The sequence below is a fragment of the Panthera onca genome, chromosome C2, assembly GCF_046562875.1.
Source record: "Panthera onca isolate mPanOnc1 chromosome C2, mPanOnc1 haplotype 2, whole genome shotgun sequence".
Classification (NCBI taxonomy): Eukaryota; Metazoa; Chordata; class Mammalia; order Carnivora; family Felidae; genus Panthera; species Panthera onca.
In genome coordinates, this window is record NC_138347.1 from 59,954,529 (window position 1) to 59,969,880 (window position 15,352).

The following is a 15,352-nucleotide window of genomic DNA, read 5'->3' on the forward strand; positions in this document are numbered from 1 at the left end:
AGGGGCTGATGGTGTTTCTAATGCAGTGATTCTCACACTTTGATGTGCATTAAAATCACCTGAGGAGCTTTGAAATCCTGGTGTCCAGGCTGTACCCTATACCAAATTAGGTCCAAGCCCCTGAGAGTAGAACCAAGCATCAGTACTGATTAGACCCCCAGTGATTCTAATGTACAGATTTCTAAGTTTGAAAGCCATTGGTCTAATAATTTGGCCAGTCTCCTACTCACTATGTGATGAGGACAAGGACTTTTATGAGGTTTGGGCACCACTGCTTATAATCTCCATACTCTCTTACTACTCCAGGGCCCTGTCAGAAGATACCGCTGTGCTATGGTCTAGGAAGGTTCTTAATGATAGAGATGGTGAGAAAAATGGAAAACTGAACACATGCCTCCTCCCGTCCACATGCCCTGTGGTTATCACTCCTACATAGAGAATGGGATAGCTCCATACCCTCCCAACATGCATCCAGAAAATAGAACATATCATGACGGTCCTAGTTAGCCTGTGCTGCGTAAAGGCAGTAGACAATGACCCGTCCCCTGCTGAGAAGGAACACTGGTTATATGGTAAATCACTGTGAGCATTGCCTGCCTTTTGTGGTTTCAGGGTGGGCTCAGTAGATGGAGAAAAACTGCATCTGCTCCTCTCACTCTTGATTTTGCAGGTGGTGAATGTCACAGGCAATCAGGACATCTGCTACTACAACTTCCTCTGTGCTCACCCATTGGGCGTCCTGAGGTGAGCCCTGGCCTCTGGTTGCCCATGAGACGTTTAGAGATTCCTTTCTGTGAGATGCGATTTCAGTTTTTAAAAATACTAAACACTGGGGTGCGTGGGTGGCGCAGTCTGTTAATCGTTCGACTCTTGGTTTCAGCACAGGTCATGATCTCACAGTTCAGGAGTTCGAGCCCCCTGTCAGGCTCTGCGCTGACAGCTTCAGGGTCTGCTTGGGATTCTCTGGCTCCCTCTCTCTCTCTGCCCCTCCCCCACTTGCTCTCTATCTCTCTCTCTCAAAATAAATAAATAAACATTAAAAAAAAATACTAAAAACAACTATGGATTACTACCCCAGTCAAGGGTAAGGAGGGATGAAATCAAAAAGTTGAGACCAGATATCTTCCTTTCATTCCTGTATAGGGGCCTCAGGAAACATTCCTAAGAAGAAGACAGGGACATTTTTGAAAACATCAGGTCCTAGCTGTGACGACACTCATCCACGGGCATGAGCTGCTCATATGTTAATTCACTGAACAACCTCATAAGATAGATAGGATTAGCATCACTTCCATCTTCAGATGAAGACACTAAGGCTTAGAAAGGAACTTGCAGAAGGTCCCTCAACTATTAGTGATGCCAGGACCTGAACCCAGGCCTGCTGCCTCCAAGGCCATGGTCTAGCCACCAGAACATAGTGAAGTGGAAAGAACAGACTTCTTGTTCCAGAACTGAACCAGCCTCAGTTTCCTGAAATAAAGCAACTGACCATGACCGGCTGACACGTCACTATTACAGAGCTGAATATTGACACACATAGCATGGGTCCATCTATGAGAATTCCCTCTCACGGTGTAGCTGAAACACTTGGCCAAACTGCCCATCTCTGGAGCAGCTCTGTTTCCTGGGATTCATTCCATGCCAGTGTCGTCAGGATAAAAGAGGATTGGGTGGGTGTTGGGGAAGCCACACAGGCATCCCAGGGAGGAAATGGGCACGTGATCACAGGTTAGGCATCCTAAAATAAAGGAGTAAGGTTAAAGATCATCTCTGATGATTTGCTAGTCCTGAAATCTTATGAAAAGTCTAGGTAGAAAACATGGAGTGCTGAGTGTACTCACTCATTCAAGCATTCATTCATTCTCTGAATATCTTGGATCACCTCAACTCTCTCATGGTTTCCTTCTCCTTTAGTGCCTTCAACAACATTCTCAGTAACCTGGGCCACGTGCTCCTGGGCTTCCTCTTCCTGCTGATAGTCTTGCGCCGAGACATTCTCCATCGCAGAGCCCTAGAAGCCAAGGACATCTTTGCCATGGTGAGGAGAGGGAGGGTAAATTGGATGTGGGAGCTAGGAAAGGTCATGGTTCCAAGAAGGATCTGCAAAGGGGAGGGACATCTGGCTTGATGGTGTGGTGATGGGTTATGTGTAATGAACAACAGGAGGCCAGAAGCTTGGGTTTCCAGATCCTGTGGTTCTGTCACTGATTGGTGTCTTTCCATTGACAACACTTTCTCCTTTTTCAGGATTATGGGATTCCTAAACACTTTGGTGTTTTCTATGCTATGGGCATCGCGTTGATGATGGAAGGAGTGCTCAGTGCTTGTTACCATGTCTGTCCTAATTACTCCAACTTCCAATTTGGTAATTAGAATTTACATCAACCACACAAATTTAAGTTATGGGAGTCTGGACCTGGGACCCTCCACAAAATACCAAGGTCATGCATGCAAGAATTAAATATTTTATGTGAGCTAAAGTGATTCAAGGGCACTTCCCCACAGGGTGTGGTTTCTACATGTTGTACCATTTTTTCTCTCTGACCACTTTCAGACTAGAAAACACTCAACAGTGAATGATGATCCCATGACTAGATTTGCAGGTGGGCAATGGGCTAAGTATTAGGCAGCAGGGCAGATAGAATTCAACAGACACCTGGAAAGTTTCCTCAGTATAATTTGGCCTAACTTAGTAACTAGACTGCTTTGGGTCGAAAGTAATAGAAAGCCCAATTCAACTGGATTAAATAATAAGGACAATTATCAGCTCACCTTCTGAAAGTCCAAAGGTGGAAAGGGCTTGCAGTTGATTTATCTGGTGGCTCTGGCTCCAATTCTCCATAATCCCTTGGGTTATGCCGCCTGCAGGCTGATTTTATCCTCAGGCTATCAGGAAACTCATGATGGCAAAAATAGCTACAGCGAGTCCTGGCTTCCTGTCTCTATCTACTTCATGATGTCTGGTGGTTACAGCAAGCTGGTTTCCACGAGCCTTCATTTAAGAGCAAGGAAACTTCTGAGGCACCTGGGTGGCTCAGTCAGTTGAGCGTCTGACTTCGGCTCAGGTCATGATCTCACGGTCCGTGAGTTCGAGCCCCGAGTCGGGCTCTGTGCTGACAGCTCAGAGCCTGGAGCCTGCTTCGGATTCTGTGTCTCCCTCTCTCTCTGCCCCACAGAGCCTAGAGCCTGCTTCGGATTCTGTGTCTCCCTCTCTCTCTGCCCCTTCCCTGCTCATGCTCTGTCTCTGTCTCAAAAATAAATAAAAACATTTTAAAAAATTTAAAAAAAAAAACAAAAGAGCAAGGAAACTTCTTTGCGAACCCCCCCCCGCCCCCGCCCAGATAACATTCTTCCACACCTCAATAGTTTAAATAGTCATGAGCCATTCCAGAATTATTCTCCAGGTGCTGGTTAGCTCAAGCCTGGGTTGGGACATCAATCATGGTGGCAAAGGAAGCAGATCACCTTTTAGACCAGTGAGAACCATCCGATGCACCACAGGTGGGGTTAGCTTTGCTGAAACCAGTAGGCTAAAAAGGCATGCATTTCTGAATTGAAAATGGGGCTGAGACAGTTGAGTTACTAATATGCTGTCAGGAAGGAGAAAGGTGAGAACGGGTGCCAGTAGTAGTGACCTCCACACTCAAGGAGAAGAATTTTAAAAAGTCATTTTTATCTTTGTACTCTAGCCTCTGTGAGCCCAGAACACCACAGAAATTCTCTGCCACATTTAATTTTTTTTTATTTAGAAACATTTTTAACAGAGAAAACTACAGAGAACAATATCATTCACCACTCAGAATGAACAAATGCCAACATTTAAAAATACCTTCCTTAAATCTACCTTTTAAGAAATAACATGTTGTGGGGCGCCTGGCTGGCTCAGTCGGTACAGCATGCAACACTTGATGTCAGGGTCATGAGTTCAAGCCCTGTGTTATGCATGGAGATTACTTAATTAAAAAAGAAGAAGAAGAAGAAGAAGAAGAAGAAGAAGAAGAAGAAGAAAGAAAGAAAATGTGACAAAGTTGAGTCCTTTGAACTGTTTTCCAAACTTATTCCCCTCTTCCATCCTCAGAGGCAACAGCTTGACTAATTTGATATTTTATCAGTCCAGTTTTTATAATTTTACTACATTTGTAGTAAATTGATATTTACCTATCAAACTATGTTCTGCAATGTTTTTTCGTCCAACAATATGTTTTCAAGATTTATGAATATTGAATCAAAGATATCCAGTTCTTCCATTTTTAAGGACTGTCATCTTCTGTAATAAAAATATGTATACTACATTTGTCAATTCCTCTACTGAACAACATTTAGGTGTTGCCAATATGTTGCTATTGTAGACAGTGCTTCAGTGAACACCCTTACATACTTCTCTTTGTGCACATGTGAGAGAGGTTCCCTGGGACACCTAGAAGTAGAATGTTGGAGTCACCTGGACCAGTCACCATTTTACCAAGAACTTCCAAGTTTCTCCAGAGTATTGATTCCTACTCCCACTAGCTGCCTGAGAGTTCCCATTTCCTTATATCATCACTAATATGTTACCATCAGACATTGAAATGTTTTGCTACACTCTTGAGTAATATGGGACATTGCCTTGTTGTTCCAGTTTGCATTTCCATCACTGTCATACAACTAAGCCACATTTAATTTCTAGCTACTTTCCATCCCTAGGCTGTAAAGCTATATATGAGTAATCAATTATATGAGCTATATATTGAACAATCAATGTGGTTATATTTTGGGATGCGGATAAGGACCTTCCACACCCACCTAGCATTCTTTCCATGGTCACAGTGCCCTAACTGTCACCAGTATGGACTCTTGCTGTTGCTGTTGAACACCAGCATTTAAACGCAAATACCCCTGCAAGCGGGGTAGACAATTATTTATCCTATCATCAGATACTTTTCTTCTGTGAGTGGAGTATGTGGGGTCTGGCCAGAGAATGTGCCTGTGGAGGCTGCCATGTTGGAGGTCTCCACACAAACTGAGGGCAGCAAATATTCTAGGGCCTGAAGGCAGGGGGGTTTTCAAGACTAAAGAGAAATTGTCTGTCACCTACTGGATCCTGATTGTTTTGGCTCCCCCTGTGCGCCCTCAGACACCTCCTTCATGTACATGATCGCCGGCCTCTGCATGCTGAAGCTCTACCAGACCCGCCACCCAGACATCAATGCCAGCGCCTACGCTGCCTATGCCTCCTTCGCGGTAGTCATCACGCTCACTGTCCTCGGAGTGGTGCGTCCCTCCCCGTGGCCTTCAGCCCGGCTTTCCAAACATGCCCCCTTGGGAGGTTTTTTTGTTTTTTGTTTTTTGTTTTTTGTTTTTTGTTTTGTTTTGTTTTGTTTTGTTGCTATTTGTTTGGTGGACCTCAGGGGAACAGGTTTGAATTAATTACAATCCTTGGTTCCTGCCACATGGCCATCATGAGTCAATTCATGACATTTTATTCAGTTACTTAGCTATTTATCTCTGATAATGTAATAGGCACCTGTAAAACTACCCCTGGAGAGTTCCACTGTAAAGCTGGGACCTGACTCATGTGAGAATGGAATAGAGATGTTCAAGCTGATGGGAGAGGCAGACTTAAAAGAGCAGAAGCGGCTTTCTAAATGTGCAGGGACACATGTCCATTGTCTGCAGTCATTGTCAGAGCATTAGCTCCCAGCTTTAGACCTACTGCCCCTCACTGTTGTTCGGTGCCTCACCCATTTCCTCCTTCTTCCATTTTTGCTTGGCCAGGTAGCCATTCTTTTTTGTGCAGTGTGATCCCTGTGAGCTCACAGAAGTTGGGGGGGGGGGGGGTGGGGATCAAAATGCATGCACAGCTCAGTTTTTGACTCCTTATGCATACATGAGAGAATGATTTTCTGGAGTTCTGTGGGGAAAACCCCGGATGAAGGTAACCTCCATCTTTACTCCTAGGTGTTTGGGAAAAACGACCTGTGGTTCTGGATCATCTTCTCCGCAATCCATATCCTGGCATCTCTAGCCCTTAGCACCCAGATCTACTACATGGGTCGTTTCAAGATAGGTGAGTCACCTGTTGCTCTACACTAACACACTGATTAACTTACCTCAAGAAAGCATTGTCTTCGCTCACCCTAAATGGAAGTGTTGCTGGTCATCATGAACACGTGCTCTGAATTCTGGGTATTTTATAACGTCCTCTTCTGTGTAGGATTACAATGAGCTATTGCCACTGTTCTGATTCCAACTGAGAAACTAAGGTGGTCATACTCAGACCTGAAGCAGACCCCCAGCCCCAAGACCCAGTGCTTTATAACTCACAGACTTTGAAAGTGTGTTTGAAGAATGGTTGGTCAGCACTCCACTCATTCCACCTAGAGAAATAGCTTTCAGATTGTAACATTTAAAACGAGCATTTCTCTAAGTAGCCTACATGGTTATCAAGAATGAATTTTATATTGTTTTCAAATCCTGGAACTGGAGCGTTTTGAGACTTAGGAATCATAACAGGTGGGTGACCTGCTGAACTACCCCGACAATGTGAACGTATCACATTAGAGCACTGCGTGCTCCATGGAACCAGCTTCTGCCCTGCTGCTGTCAGTCAGCATGCACGGGAACAGATAGATTGAAGTCATGTTAGAGCATTTAAATATCCCCAGGCCGTTTAAGGTCCAGGAAGCCACACTTAAATATTCTTTTGTATATTTCAAGAAAAATAATTGTGTATAAGCACAGGCTGAACCCTCGTATTTGCAGAGCCCAAAGCAAGAGTGTAAATAAAAGCCCACTAAAAAAAAATTTAAGTTGTAAAGCAGACTTAAAAATCTATTAAATACAGGGATAGAAGGAAGGAAGGGAGGGAGGAAGGCAGGGAAGCAGGCCAACAAACTGATAAATATATATGCCTTCATTACAACCTAGAAGGTCCAGGTTCAAATTTAAAATTGTCATTTCCTCAGAAGGACACTCCAGAACATAACTGTATCGGAGAGCTGGTCCCCAGCCCCCGCCCCTCTCTTCTTCCCATGCTGGCTCTGTCCTGCATCTTAAGGGGTCTCACAAGTATGTACATGGATATTCTTGCCCAGCACTCAGCTGGCCCTTCCTTGCCCCTAGAAGTGCCCGCTCCAGGGGTACCATCTGTCCTCAGGAAGGTAGACTAAGGAAGGGGGCTATCAGGTTCTGCGAGGGGACTCAGGTCCATCTGGGCAGGGAATTCTGGGGTCTGGGAATTCAGAATGTGGCCTAGAAGTATTCATTTGCCCAGCAGACCCCTTACTCACTAGGGAATGAGGGCCTTTAAAATACAGCCAGGTCTAAGAGTGATTCTACATAACCAAGTAACCTTCAGATTAGAAAGCTGAATAAAACAATTTCTCATTTTGGCAGCTTAGTTTTCCCCTGTGGCACAGTCAGTAGATTTGCCCGTGGCAATAACAGAGCCAATGTACCTCCAAATCGCCCAGTGGAAGCATCATTAAATGGTTGTGCAGAGCATTTGGCTTGATGCTCTGGTCATGCCCCATCCTCCAGATTCAAAGGTGAGTGAAGGCATACAAAGTCAACTTTGAAAAGGAAAATAATTTGGAGCATGGTTGTTCTGGTTGCTCCCTGAGTTGGAAAAATAAACTTGAATACAGATGTATGTAACAGTGTGACCGTTAATAATACATACAGGAACTTTTAATATATCTATACCACTTTTGCCCCATACAATTTTGCAATACCGTATTGGTTTACCTTCTGAAAAAGGAGAGATGTAATGGAGTATATTATGACCATGTAATAGTCTGTAGGGTCTCAACAGGAAAAAGATGTCACACACAAAGATGAAGGTTTTAGTCACAAAGGGACTGTTCATAAGACAAGGTCAAGGTAGAGGAGAATGAACGTGGTCGTCTGGCAACCTGGGGTAAGTAGCAGAGAAACTCTCATGTCCATTAGTCCAAAGGACAGGAAGGAAGTAGTTACCAAAATGTGGAAGGAGAGGACAGGAAGGAAGTAGTTACCAAAATGTGGAAGGAGAGGAAGTCACCCTGAAAGACACGGCCAGTCTAAGGCAACCTCACAGGGAGGGCAGAAGGTGGATAAGTACCCTGAGCTCACTTTTCTTCCTGTGTCCCTCCAGTCTCCTACTGGGGCTTCCCATTGTCCAAATCCATGGAGAGTGAGCAAATCCACTTACGTGGTCCTACAGTCAGGCTCATTGGCCTGGTGCAGGACAGAGATGCGGCAAATGGGTCTGCAAGGGTAAATGGAAGACAGCCAGTGCATAGCACTACTGAGTATTTTCAATTTCTCTACCCACCTCTTCCCGAGGTGGTCACAGACTTACCAGAGTCCAAAGGAAAATGTCCTGTTCTATGGTGACAATGATTGCATCTAAATTTAGTCCAAAGGCAGGAAGCTGAGTTAGTAGACAGTGGTTCAGACAACACCAGCCTCTCTGCCTATTTCATAAGCTGCCTTTGCTTTCTGCAATGACATACCTTCTCCGTGGCCCTCAGGCCGCACCTGCAAATGAACGTGGATACAGGAAAGGCAGCAGCAATGGGGCAGAGCATCTCCTAAGGAGGACAGAAAACCATAGAGCCACTTGCCCGGATCATGACTCTGCTACCAGAGCCCAAAGAAAGGATGGCAGGGATCACTTGTGAGAGAGAATGGATTGCAAAATGCAAGTGGTGCATAAAGGAGATAGGGAGAGACAGACTCTGATTCACTCTTTGAAGAAGAGGAAACGTCTGAACGTTTGAGACAGGCAGGAAGTTTCTGTGTTCTTTATGGTGAGCAAACATTACTTTTTTTAATTGGAAAATAAAACTAAAGTCATCGTTTTGAGAGAAAAATAAAATGACCAGTAGTTTATCTGTTTGGCTACCTTCTTATATCATTTTCTTTTCTCATTTATTCCCTGCTTCCCACCGATTCAGATGTGTCTGACACAGGTAATGTTCAGCCACCCTTCCCAGGGCTCTAGATTGCTTTCTTAACACAGCGACCTGTGTGACTGCCTGCCAGCCTGGCTCTCTGAACACCCCTTCCAGGTTGGGCAGGATCAGCTTATGGGGAGGGGGCCAGAGAGAGGCTCAGAGGAAAGGATACACTCCAGCCCAGCCTGCCCTGCACGTCTTCTGGACTATTGCATGGACCCATCCCATCCCCTCCCTTCCTCAGTATATCTGGTCTAGTGAAGTCTGGTGAAATTGACCCCAAGGGTAAATGTGAGGAGGAATGGCATTCACAACACAGCTGGGGTCCGCCCTGGTTGAAATGCTTGCTTTGAGCAGACCTCAGCCTTGCCTGTGATGTCTACAAGTGTAGACTGTTCACAGAAAGACAGCTCCACCTGTGACCCTCACTCTGTTCATAGAACAATTGTAACACACACACGTGCTGTGTTTCATTCTATGCTTTTGAAGGATCGCACTTAAAAATTCTTCCCGATCTTTTGCTCTCCATCGTAACTTGCATTCCTTTGATTACTGTTGCAGTACAAGTTTAGACTCTCTGAATGTGCTCCATAGACTTCAGTGTCCCTTGGCTCAATTCTTACTGACTTACAACCACATGGAGAAATACAGATTCGAATTTTTACAGGCTAAGATTTCCCATCCTCTAGAGAGAGCAGATGTTTTAAGGTACCTGGAGGGGCCCCATAACACCTCTGCTATAAAGGAAACACCTCTGCAGTAAACTGTACACAAAGGGGAACTTAGCTGATGGAGACAATAGAGGCGCTGGCCGGCCACTCAAATTATTTGTGAGCATTTGTCACATGAGTCCACCTCACTTGCCTGTTTCTGCAGTATGATGCCTGGATACAGCACACCTTACAGGGCAGCACAGGCATGTTCAGGCACAATTTTTTTTTAATTTTAACTTTTTAAACGTTTTTTCATTTTTGAGAGAAAGAGGGAGAGGGACAGAGAGGGAAACAGAGGATCCAAAGTGGGCCCTGCACTGACAGCAGCAAGCCTGACGCAGGGCTCAAACTCACAAACCGTGAGGTCATGACCTGAGCCAAATTTGGATATTTAACTGACTGAGCCACCGGGGCGCCCCACAGGCACCATTTTTTAAAGCAAACATCTGTTGCTGACCTAATAAGTACAAAGCACCATTTTTATAAGGTGAAGACGACATCATCTTGGCCCTAAAATCTTGGGCCGTATGGGAGTATTCTGTAGTATCTCTGACTAAGCCTTACTATGCAATTGTGTCATCGGCAGATTTGGGGATTTTCCGAAGGGCCGCTATGGTGTTCTACACGGACTTCGTCCAGCAGTGCAGCCGGCCTCTGTATATGGTACGTGCGTGCTCCTGTGTGCCTTGGCCTTGTCCCAGAGAGAAGGGGAACAGTATGAGGGGCAGGTTCGGGGCAGACACTCAGGTTCCCTAAATCAAGAAGGCCAGATGGCCCAGGGTGGCTGAGCTCCAAGCAGGGGGAAGAAGCATGTTCCTTACTCTTCTTCTTGGTCATAAAAAACAGACTGGGATAGATCCATTTTAATACATGAAATACTGCTAGTGTTTAAAGAAGAAATCTGTGTATACATACAAAACTACGGAACAGTGACAGTTGCTATGGGGAAGGATCAAGGCAGGGTGTCATCCAAAGAGGTATGATTATTTCACTTGTGGAAGTGCAAAGGGCACTCACTGGATAATTATACCATGACAGCAGGCATAAACCAGGCTTGTCCCAAGAAAACTGGGCATCTGTCACTCCGGTTGCTTTCATCAAGAACTGAACACTTTCAGGGGCACCTCGGTGGCTCAGTCGGCTAAGCATCTGACTTCAGCTCAGGTCATGATCTCACAGTTCACAAGTGTGAGCCCCGCATCGGGCTCTGTGCTGACAGCTCAGGGCCTGGAGCCTGCTTCAGATTCTGTGTCTCCCTCTCTCTCTGCCCCTCCCCCGCTCATGCTCTGTGTCTCTCTTTCTCAAAAATAAATAAACATTAAAAACTTTTTTTAAAAAAGAACTTAACACTTGCCACACCATACACTGGTTTGATTTGTGTACATTGTTTGATTTTTACAGTAAGCAAGGATATTTTCTTCAAAATTGTGGTTATTACTGACTGGTTGAAATGCAAGTTCTAAAAATTCTCCATCACTGTTTTCAGTATATCATACATTTCTACACTAGGCAGAAAGATTGGGACCCTGGTCCCAGCTATATCTTGGCTCTCTGGCCAGTGAGTGACCTTAGGAAGGCCACATACGTGCTGGAAGCCATTACCCCAACCTTTCCACCATGCTGTGGTCAGAATTCCTGATACTATTTGGGCCTGACACACAGGAGTTCATGAAGTACCTGCTAATAATTTATGATCAAATAGTTTACGATCATATTGACATAAAGGAATATGAGAATGTTTTCACCCTCTAGAGCTTGGGCAGGAACTCTGTTGAGGGGACTGAGGCTGAAGGGTTTTATTTACATGAGAACTTAAAAACCCAGTAGGGCTGGGGCTCCTGGGTGGCTCAGTTGGTTAAGCATCCAACTTTGGCTCAGGTCATGATCTCGTGGTTTGTGGGTTTGAGCCCCATGTTGGGCTCTGATAGCTCAGAGCATGGAGCCTGCTTCAGTTTTTTATGTCTCCCTCTCTCTGCCCCTCCCTGCTTGTGCCTGTGTTCTCTCTCTCCCTCTCTCTCTCTCTAAGAATAAATAAATATTAAAAAAAAAAAAAAAAAAAAAACAGTAGGACCTGTGAGTATTTTGAAAGTTAAGCCTGCCTTAGCTGTGAGCCATGAGGAGCAATTAATGTTTTGTTTGTTTGTTTACTCACATTATGTGATGCAGACTGTCTTTTTTTCTAGCAGACTATTTTTCTTTTATTTTTTTTTTAATGTTTATTTATTTTTGAGAGAAAGAGAGAGAGAGAGAGAGACAGTGTGTGAGCAGGGGAGGGGCAGAGAGAGAGGGAGACACAGAATCGGAAGCAGGCTCCAGGCTGTCAGCACAGAGCCCGATGCAGGGCTTGAACCCACAAACCGTGACATCATGACCTGAGCCAAAGTCGGACGCTTACCCAACTGAGCCACCCAGGCGCCCCAGAGCTAATTTTTTTAAAGGAAGATATTTCCTCCAAGCTAGATGGATCACCCACAAAGACAGAGAATCAGCACTTTTAAATAGTCCATGAGGACATGCAAATTAAAGTACAGTCAGATGCCACCTAAAAGTTTTACATTGTATGCAAAGAAGCAGGGCCAGGTTGTGAATTAATCTCTATCAGAGGAACTTCCTTTGAGATGGACCTCTCCTAGTTCACCCACCACCAACATCTTTAGTGTTAAGGCTGTGTGTTTAGAGACCCGGAGCCGGAGCGTTGCAGGACCTCCTTGGAGTCAGAGTAATGGAGAGGAAACGGGAGCCATACGGGTGAGGCCCGAGAGCTGCCTCGTGGCTCGCTAAGTAACGGCGCAGGGAAACAGTGCTGGATTACATTACAGCAACGGCAGAATTCTTTTCGCTACCGAGTAATCTGCACACACCACCAACTTCCTCAAGAAGTGGGGCCGGGGTGCCCAGCTACCCTACACACTGGTGGGGGAAACAGTAAGAGTCCTGCTTTACTCACCGTGTTTTCTTTAACAGACACAAAGTCACATCCGTTCATTAACAGACACAAAGTCACATCCGTTCACAGACCGAGGCCTCGCCATTTGTTCCCATAGGAGATTAGTGTCCGCCTGCAGGCACAGCTCTCTTAGAACCATGGAAACTCTTTTCACCAGGCAATTGTTTCCCCATAATTGATGCTGCCCCTACAAGTAGGTCAAAAGAAAAGAGATGTGTGCAGTCTCTCATCTGATGTTTTCTTTCCAGGATAGAATGGTGTTGCTCATCGTGGGGAATCTGGTTAACTGGTCCTTGTAAGTAGTCTTAGGAAGACACGTTTTTCTCTTTATTGATGTCTGTAACACGGCGGTTTAGCTTTCCTTGGCTGTCATTTATATAAAGAAATGTGAAATTAAGGAGCGTGTAGGACTGTGCTTGCCCTAGGGACTTGGAAGAAAGGTATTTTTCCTCCACAAAGAACACACTAGGAAGCCTTGTGTACCAACGGTGGTCTCTTTTAAAGTGCTGCGTTCAGCACCTTGATGCATTGAGCTCATTTGTGCCACAAGACCAACATCAAATCTGTTATCTACATGGATAGACTATGTAGATAGTTAGATGCTAGAGATTATTCTAAAAGTTACAAACATGAAGCATAGTTTTAAAGTCTTGTAGATCTTTCCATCAAGGCTACCCAGTAGACATTTCCCTTTCTTACTAAATGTGTGTGTGTTTGCGTGTGTGCATGAGCGTGTGTGTGTACAAGTCTCTTTCCTCTTTATTTCTTGCCCTATAGTTCTCAATCTTCCTACTGCACCAATATCCCTTTTCTTCTCTTCCCTCATTATTACCTGGGCTTTTTTCCCTCCGATGGCTTCAAAATAGAACAGTACAACAGACGTATATTTTTGTTATCTGTAACTATTTTATACAACCTATTCTCAACTTTAAAATGTGAGTAAGTGAGCTGTTTCATTAGTCTCCCCCAAGTCAGTAAGTTTAGTTGCTTTTATTAGTGGTTCTTAGCTGATATGCTAAAAAGGTCAGTGACCTTTGATAGAAAGATGACTCCTGCCCCCCTTTAAGACATGAAAGGATTGAAAACAGAGGCGTACCTTCGGGTAAAGCCAGAATCGGGTTTTGAGAATTCAAATCTTACTTGGGGCATATGCTTGTGGAAGAAATTTCCCATTATGTTGTCACCCAGGGATTACCTCGGGGTAAGCACCATGCCTGTGAAGGACCCCTCCTTGATGTAGAGACACATCGAGATGGGTGATTCTTGGCAGTGGTCACCTGTGGCACTCTTCTTGACCTCTCTTTTAGGGAGGACCCCACAGTCCTGATGACTCTGTAAGATAGGGTGCAGGGTGCTCGTGGGAGAAAAGGGACCAACCCCTTGATAATGAGCAACTGATAACTATGTCCCCAGTGCTCACAAACACCTGGCGTGTCCCCACCCCTCCCATGACCAAAACCAAACCCACGATCTGCTCACAAGACAAGGTAAATGGCCTCTCTTTTCTTACACAGGCGCTCTTTGGGCAGCAAGGTCTGCAGGGATGAATGGGATGTGACAACACACTGGCACTATGGGAACCTGGTGGAGGGTTGGCTTCCCCTTTGTTTCTCCATCCTCAGTTTCCCATGGACACTACAAGACATGGAGTGACTTCCTGTGAATCTTGAATGTTATTTTAAAAGAAATTTGGGGGAAAAAAGCAGTGCTAAACCCCAACCAAACTAAACTTCAATATTAATGTAAAAACCATAGGGGAGCCCGAGTGGCTCAGTCGGTTGAGCTTCCAACTCTAGATTTCAGCTCAGGTCACGATCTCATGGTCAAGGGATCAAGCCCCGAGTCCAGTTCCATGCTGGATGTGGGGCCTGCTCGGGATTCTGTCTCTCTCCCTCTCTCTCTGCCCCTCCCCCACTCATGCTCTCTCTCTCTCTCTCTCTCTCTCTCTCTCTCTGTCTCTCTCTCTCAAAAATAAACAAACATTTTTAAATAAATAAATAATAAAAACCATAGACAGTTTTTTGTTGATAATGTGTGGCAAGCCAATTTCAAGATAATTCTATTTCTAGTAATCTAGTCTAATGAATTAATCTTAAATGCAAAAAAAGGGAAAAGCATAATATGTCTGAAGGTAGTGATTTATTCATTGCGCTGTTCTTTGTAATGAAAAGCCGCAAGGCAAAAGGAAAACTATTTCAACTAGAGAGGAAAGAGGATTGTGGTACATCCACTTATGGGAACCTTACAATCATCAAAAATGCCAGGTCTGAAGGAGGTGTTGTAATTTACTTGCATTAGAGGTTTTTCTTTAACTCCCTTCCTCCCCAAAGTGGAGGTGAAAAAGCCAACAATGTTACAAACCCAGCTTGTTGCCTACATACTAATCCCTCCCTGCACCCAGCGCCCTCTTTGGACTGATCTATCGACCCCGGGACTTCGCTTCCTACATGCTGGGGATCTTCATCTGTAACCTGCTGCTCTACCTGGCCTTTTACATCATCATGAAGGTGAGAGTGGGCACCGGGAGCCGCCTGCCCTGGGTCCGAAAAGGCCGCGAGCTGCATCTGCTTTCCATCCACAGCTCCGCAGCTCGGAGAAGCTCCTCCCCATCCCGCTCTTCTGCATCGTGGCCACGGCTGTGGTGTGGGCCTCCGCCCTGTACTTTTTCTTCCAGAATCTCAGCAGCTGGGAGGTAAGAGGGCAGTTTTCTTTTCAGAGGAAATGTTCTCCCTCCCTCTTGCCTTTTTGATCTTCCTACTTCCCTCTCCGTGTGC

At 45.0% G+C, this 15,352-nt stretch overlaps 1 protein-coding gene and 1 long non-coding RNA gene across 4 annotated transcripts in view; one reads left to right on the forward strand and one right to left on the reverse strand.

The window, feature by feature from the left end:
- Nucleotides 1-15,352, forward strand: part of SIDT1 (SID1 transmembrane family member 1) — a 110,958-nt gene that overhangs the window by 90,090 nt on the left and 5,516 nt on the right. For 2 of the 3 annotated variants that reach the window (XM_060639980.3, XM_060639983.3), the window contains 10 exons: nt 671-744; nt 1,915-2,038; nt 2,248-2,365; nt 5,114-5,250; nt 5,938-6,046; nt 8,919-8,933; nt 10,218-10,294; nt 12,827-12,873; nt 14,980-15,085; nt 15,160-15,270. In XM_060639980.3, coding sequence (XP_060495963.3) covers nt 671-744; nt 1,915-2,038; nt 2,248-2,365; nt 5,114-5,250; nt 5,938-6,046; nt 8,919-8,933; nt 10,218-10,294; nt 12,827-12,873; nt 14,980-15,085; nt 15,160-15,270 — 918 coding nt within the window. The remainder of the gene's footprint in view (nt 1-670; nt 745-1,914; nt 2,039-2,247; nt 2,366-5,113; nt 5,251-5,937; nt 6,047-8,918; nt 8,934-10,217; nt 10,295-12,826; nt 12,874-14,979; nt 15,086-15,159; nt 15,271-15,352) is intronic. The other variant, XM_060639982.3, reaches the window with a different exon arrangement.
- Nucleotides 12,619-14,731, reverse strand: LOC144617415 (uncharacterized). Its single transcript, XR_013557910.2, has 3 exons — nt 14,089-14,731; nt 13,774-13,910; nt 12,619-12,765 (listed from the first exon to the last, which is right to left on the reverse strand). It is a non-coding gene; the product is annotated as an uncharacterized LOC144617415 (long non-coding RNA).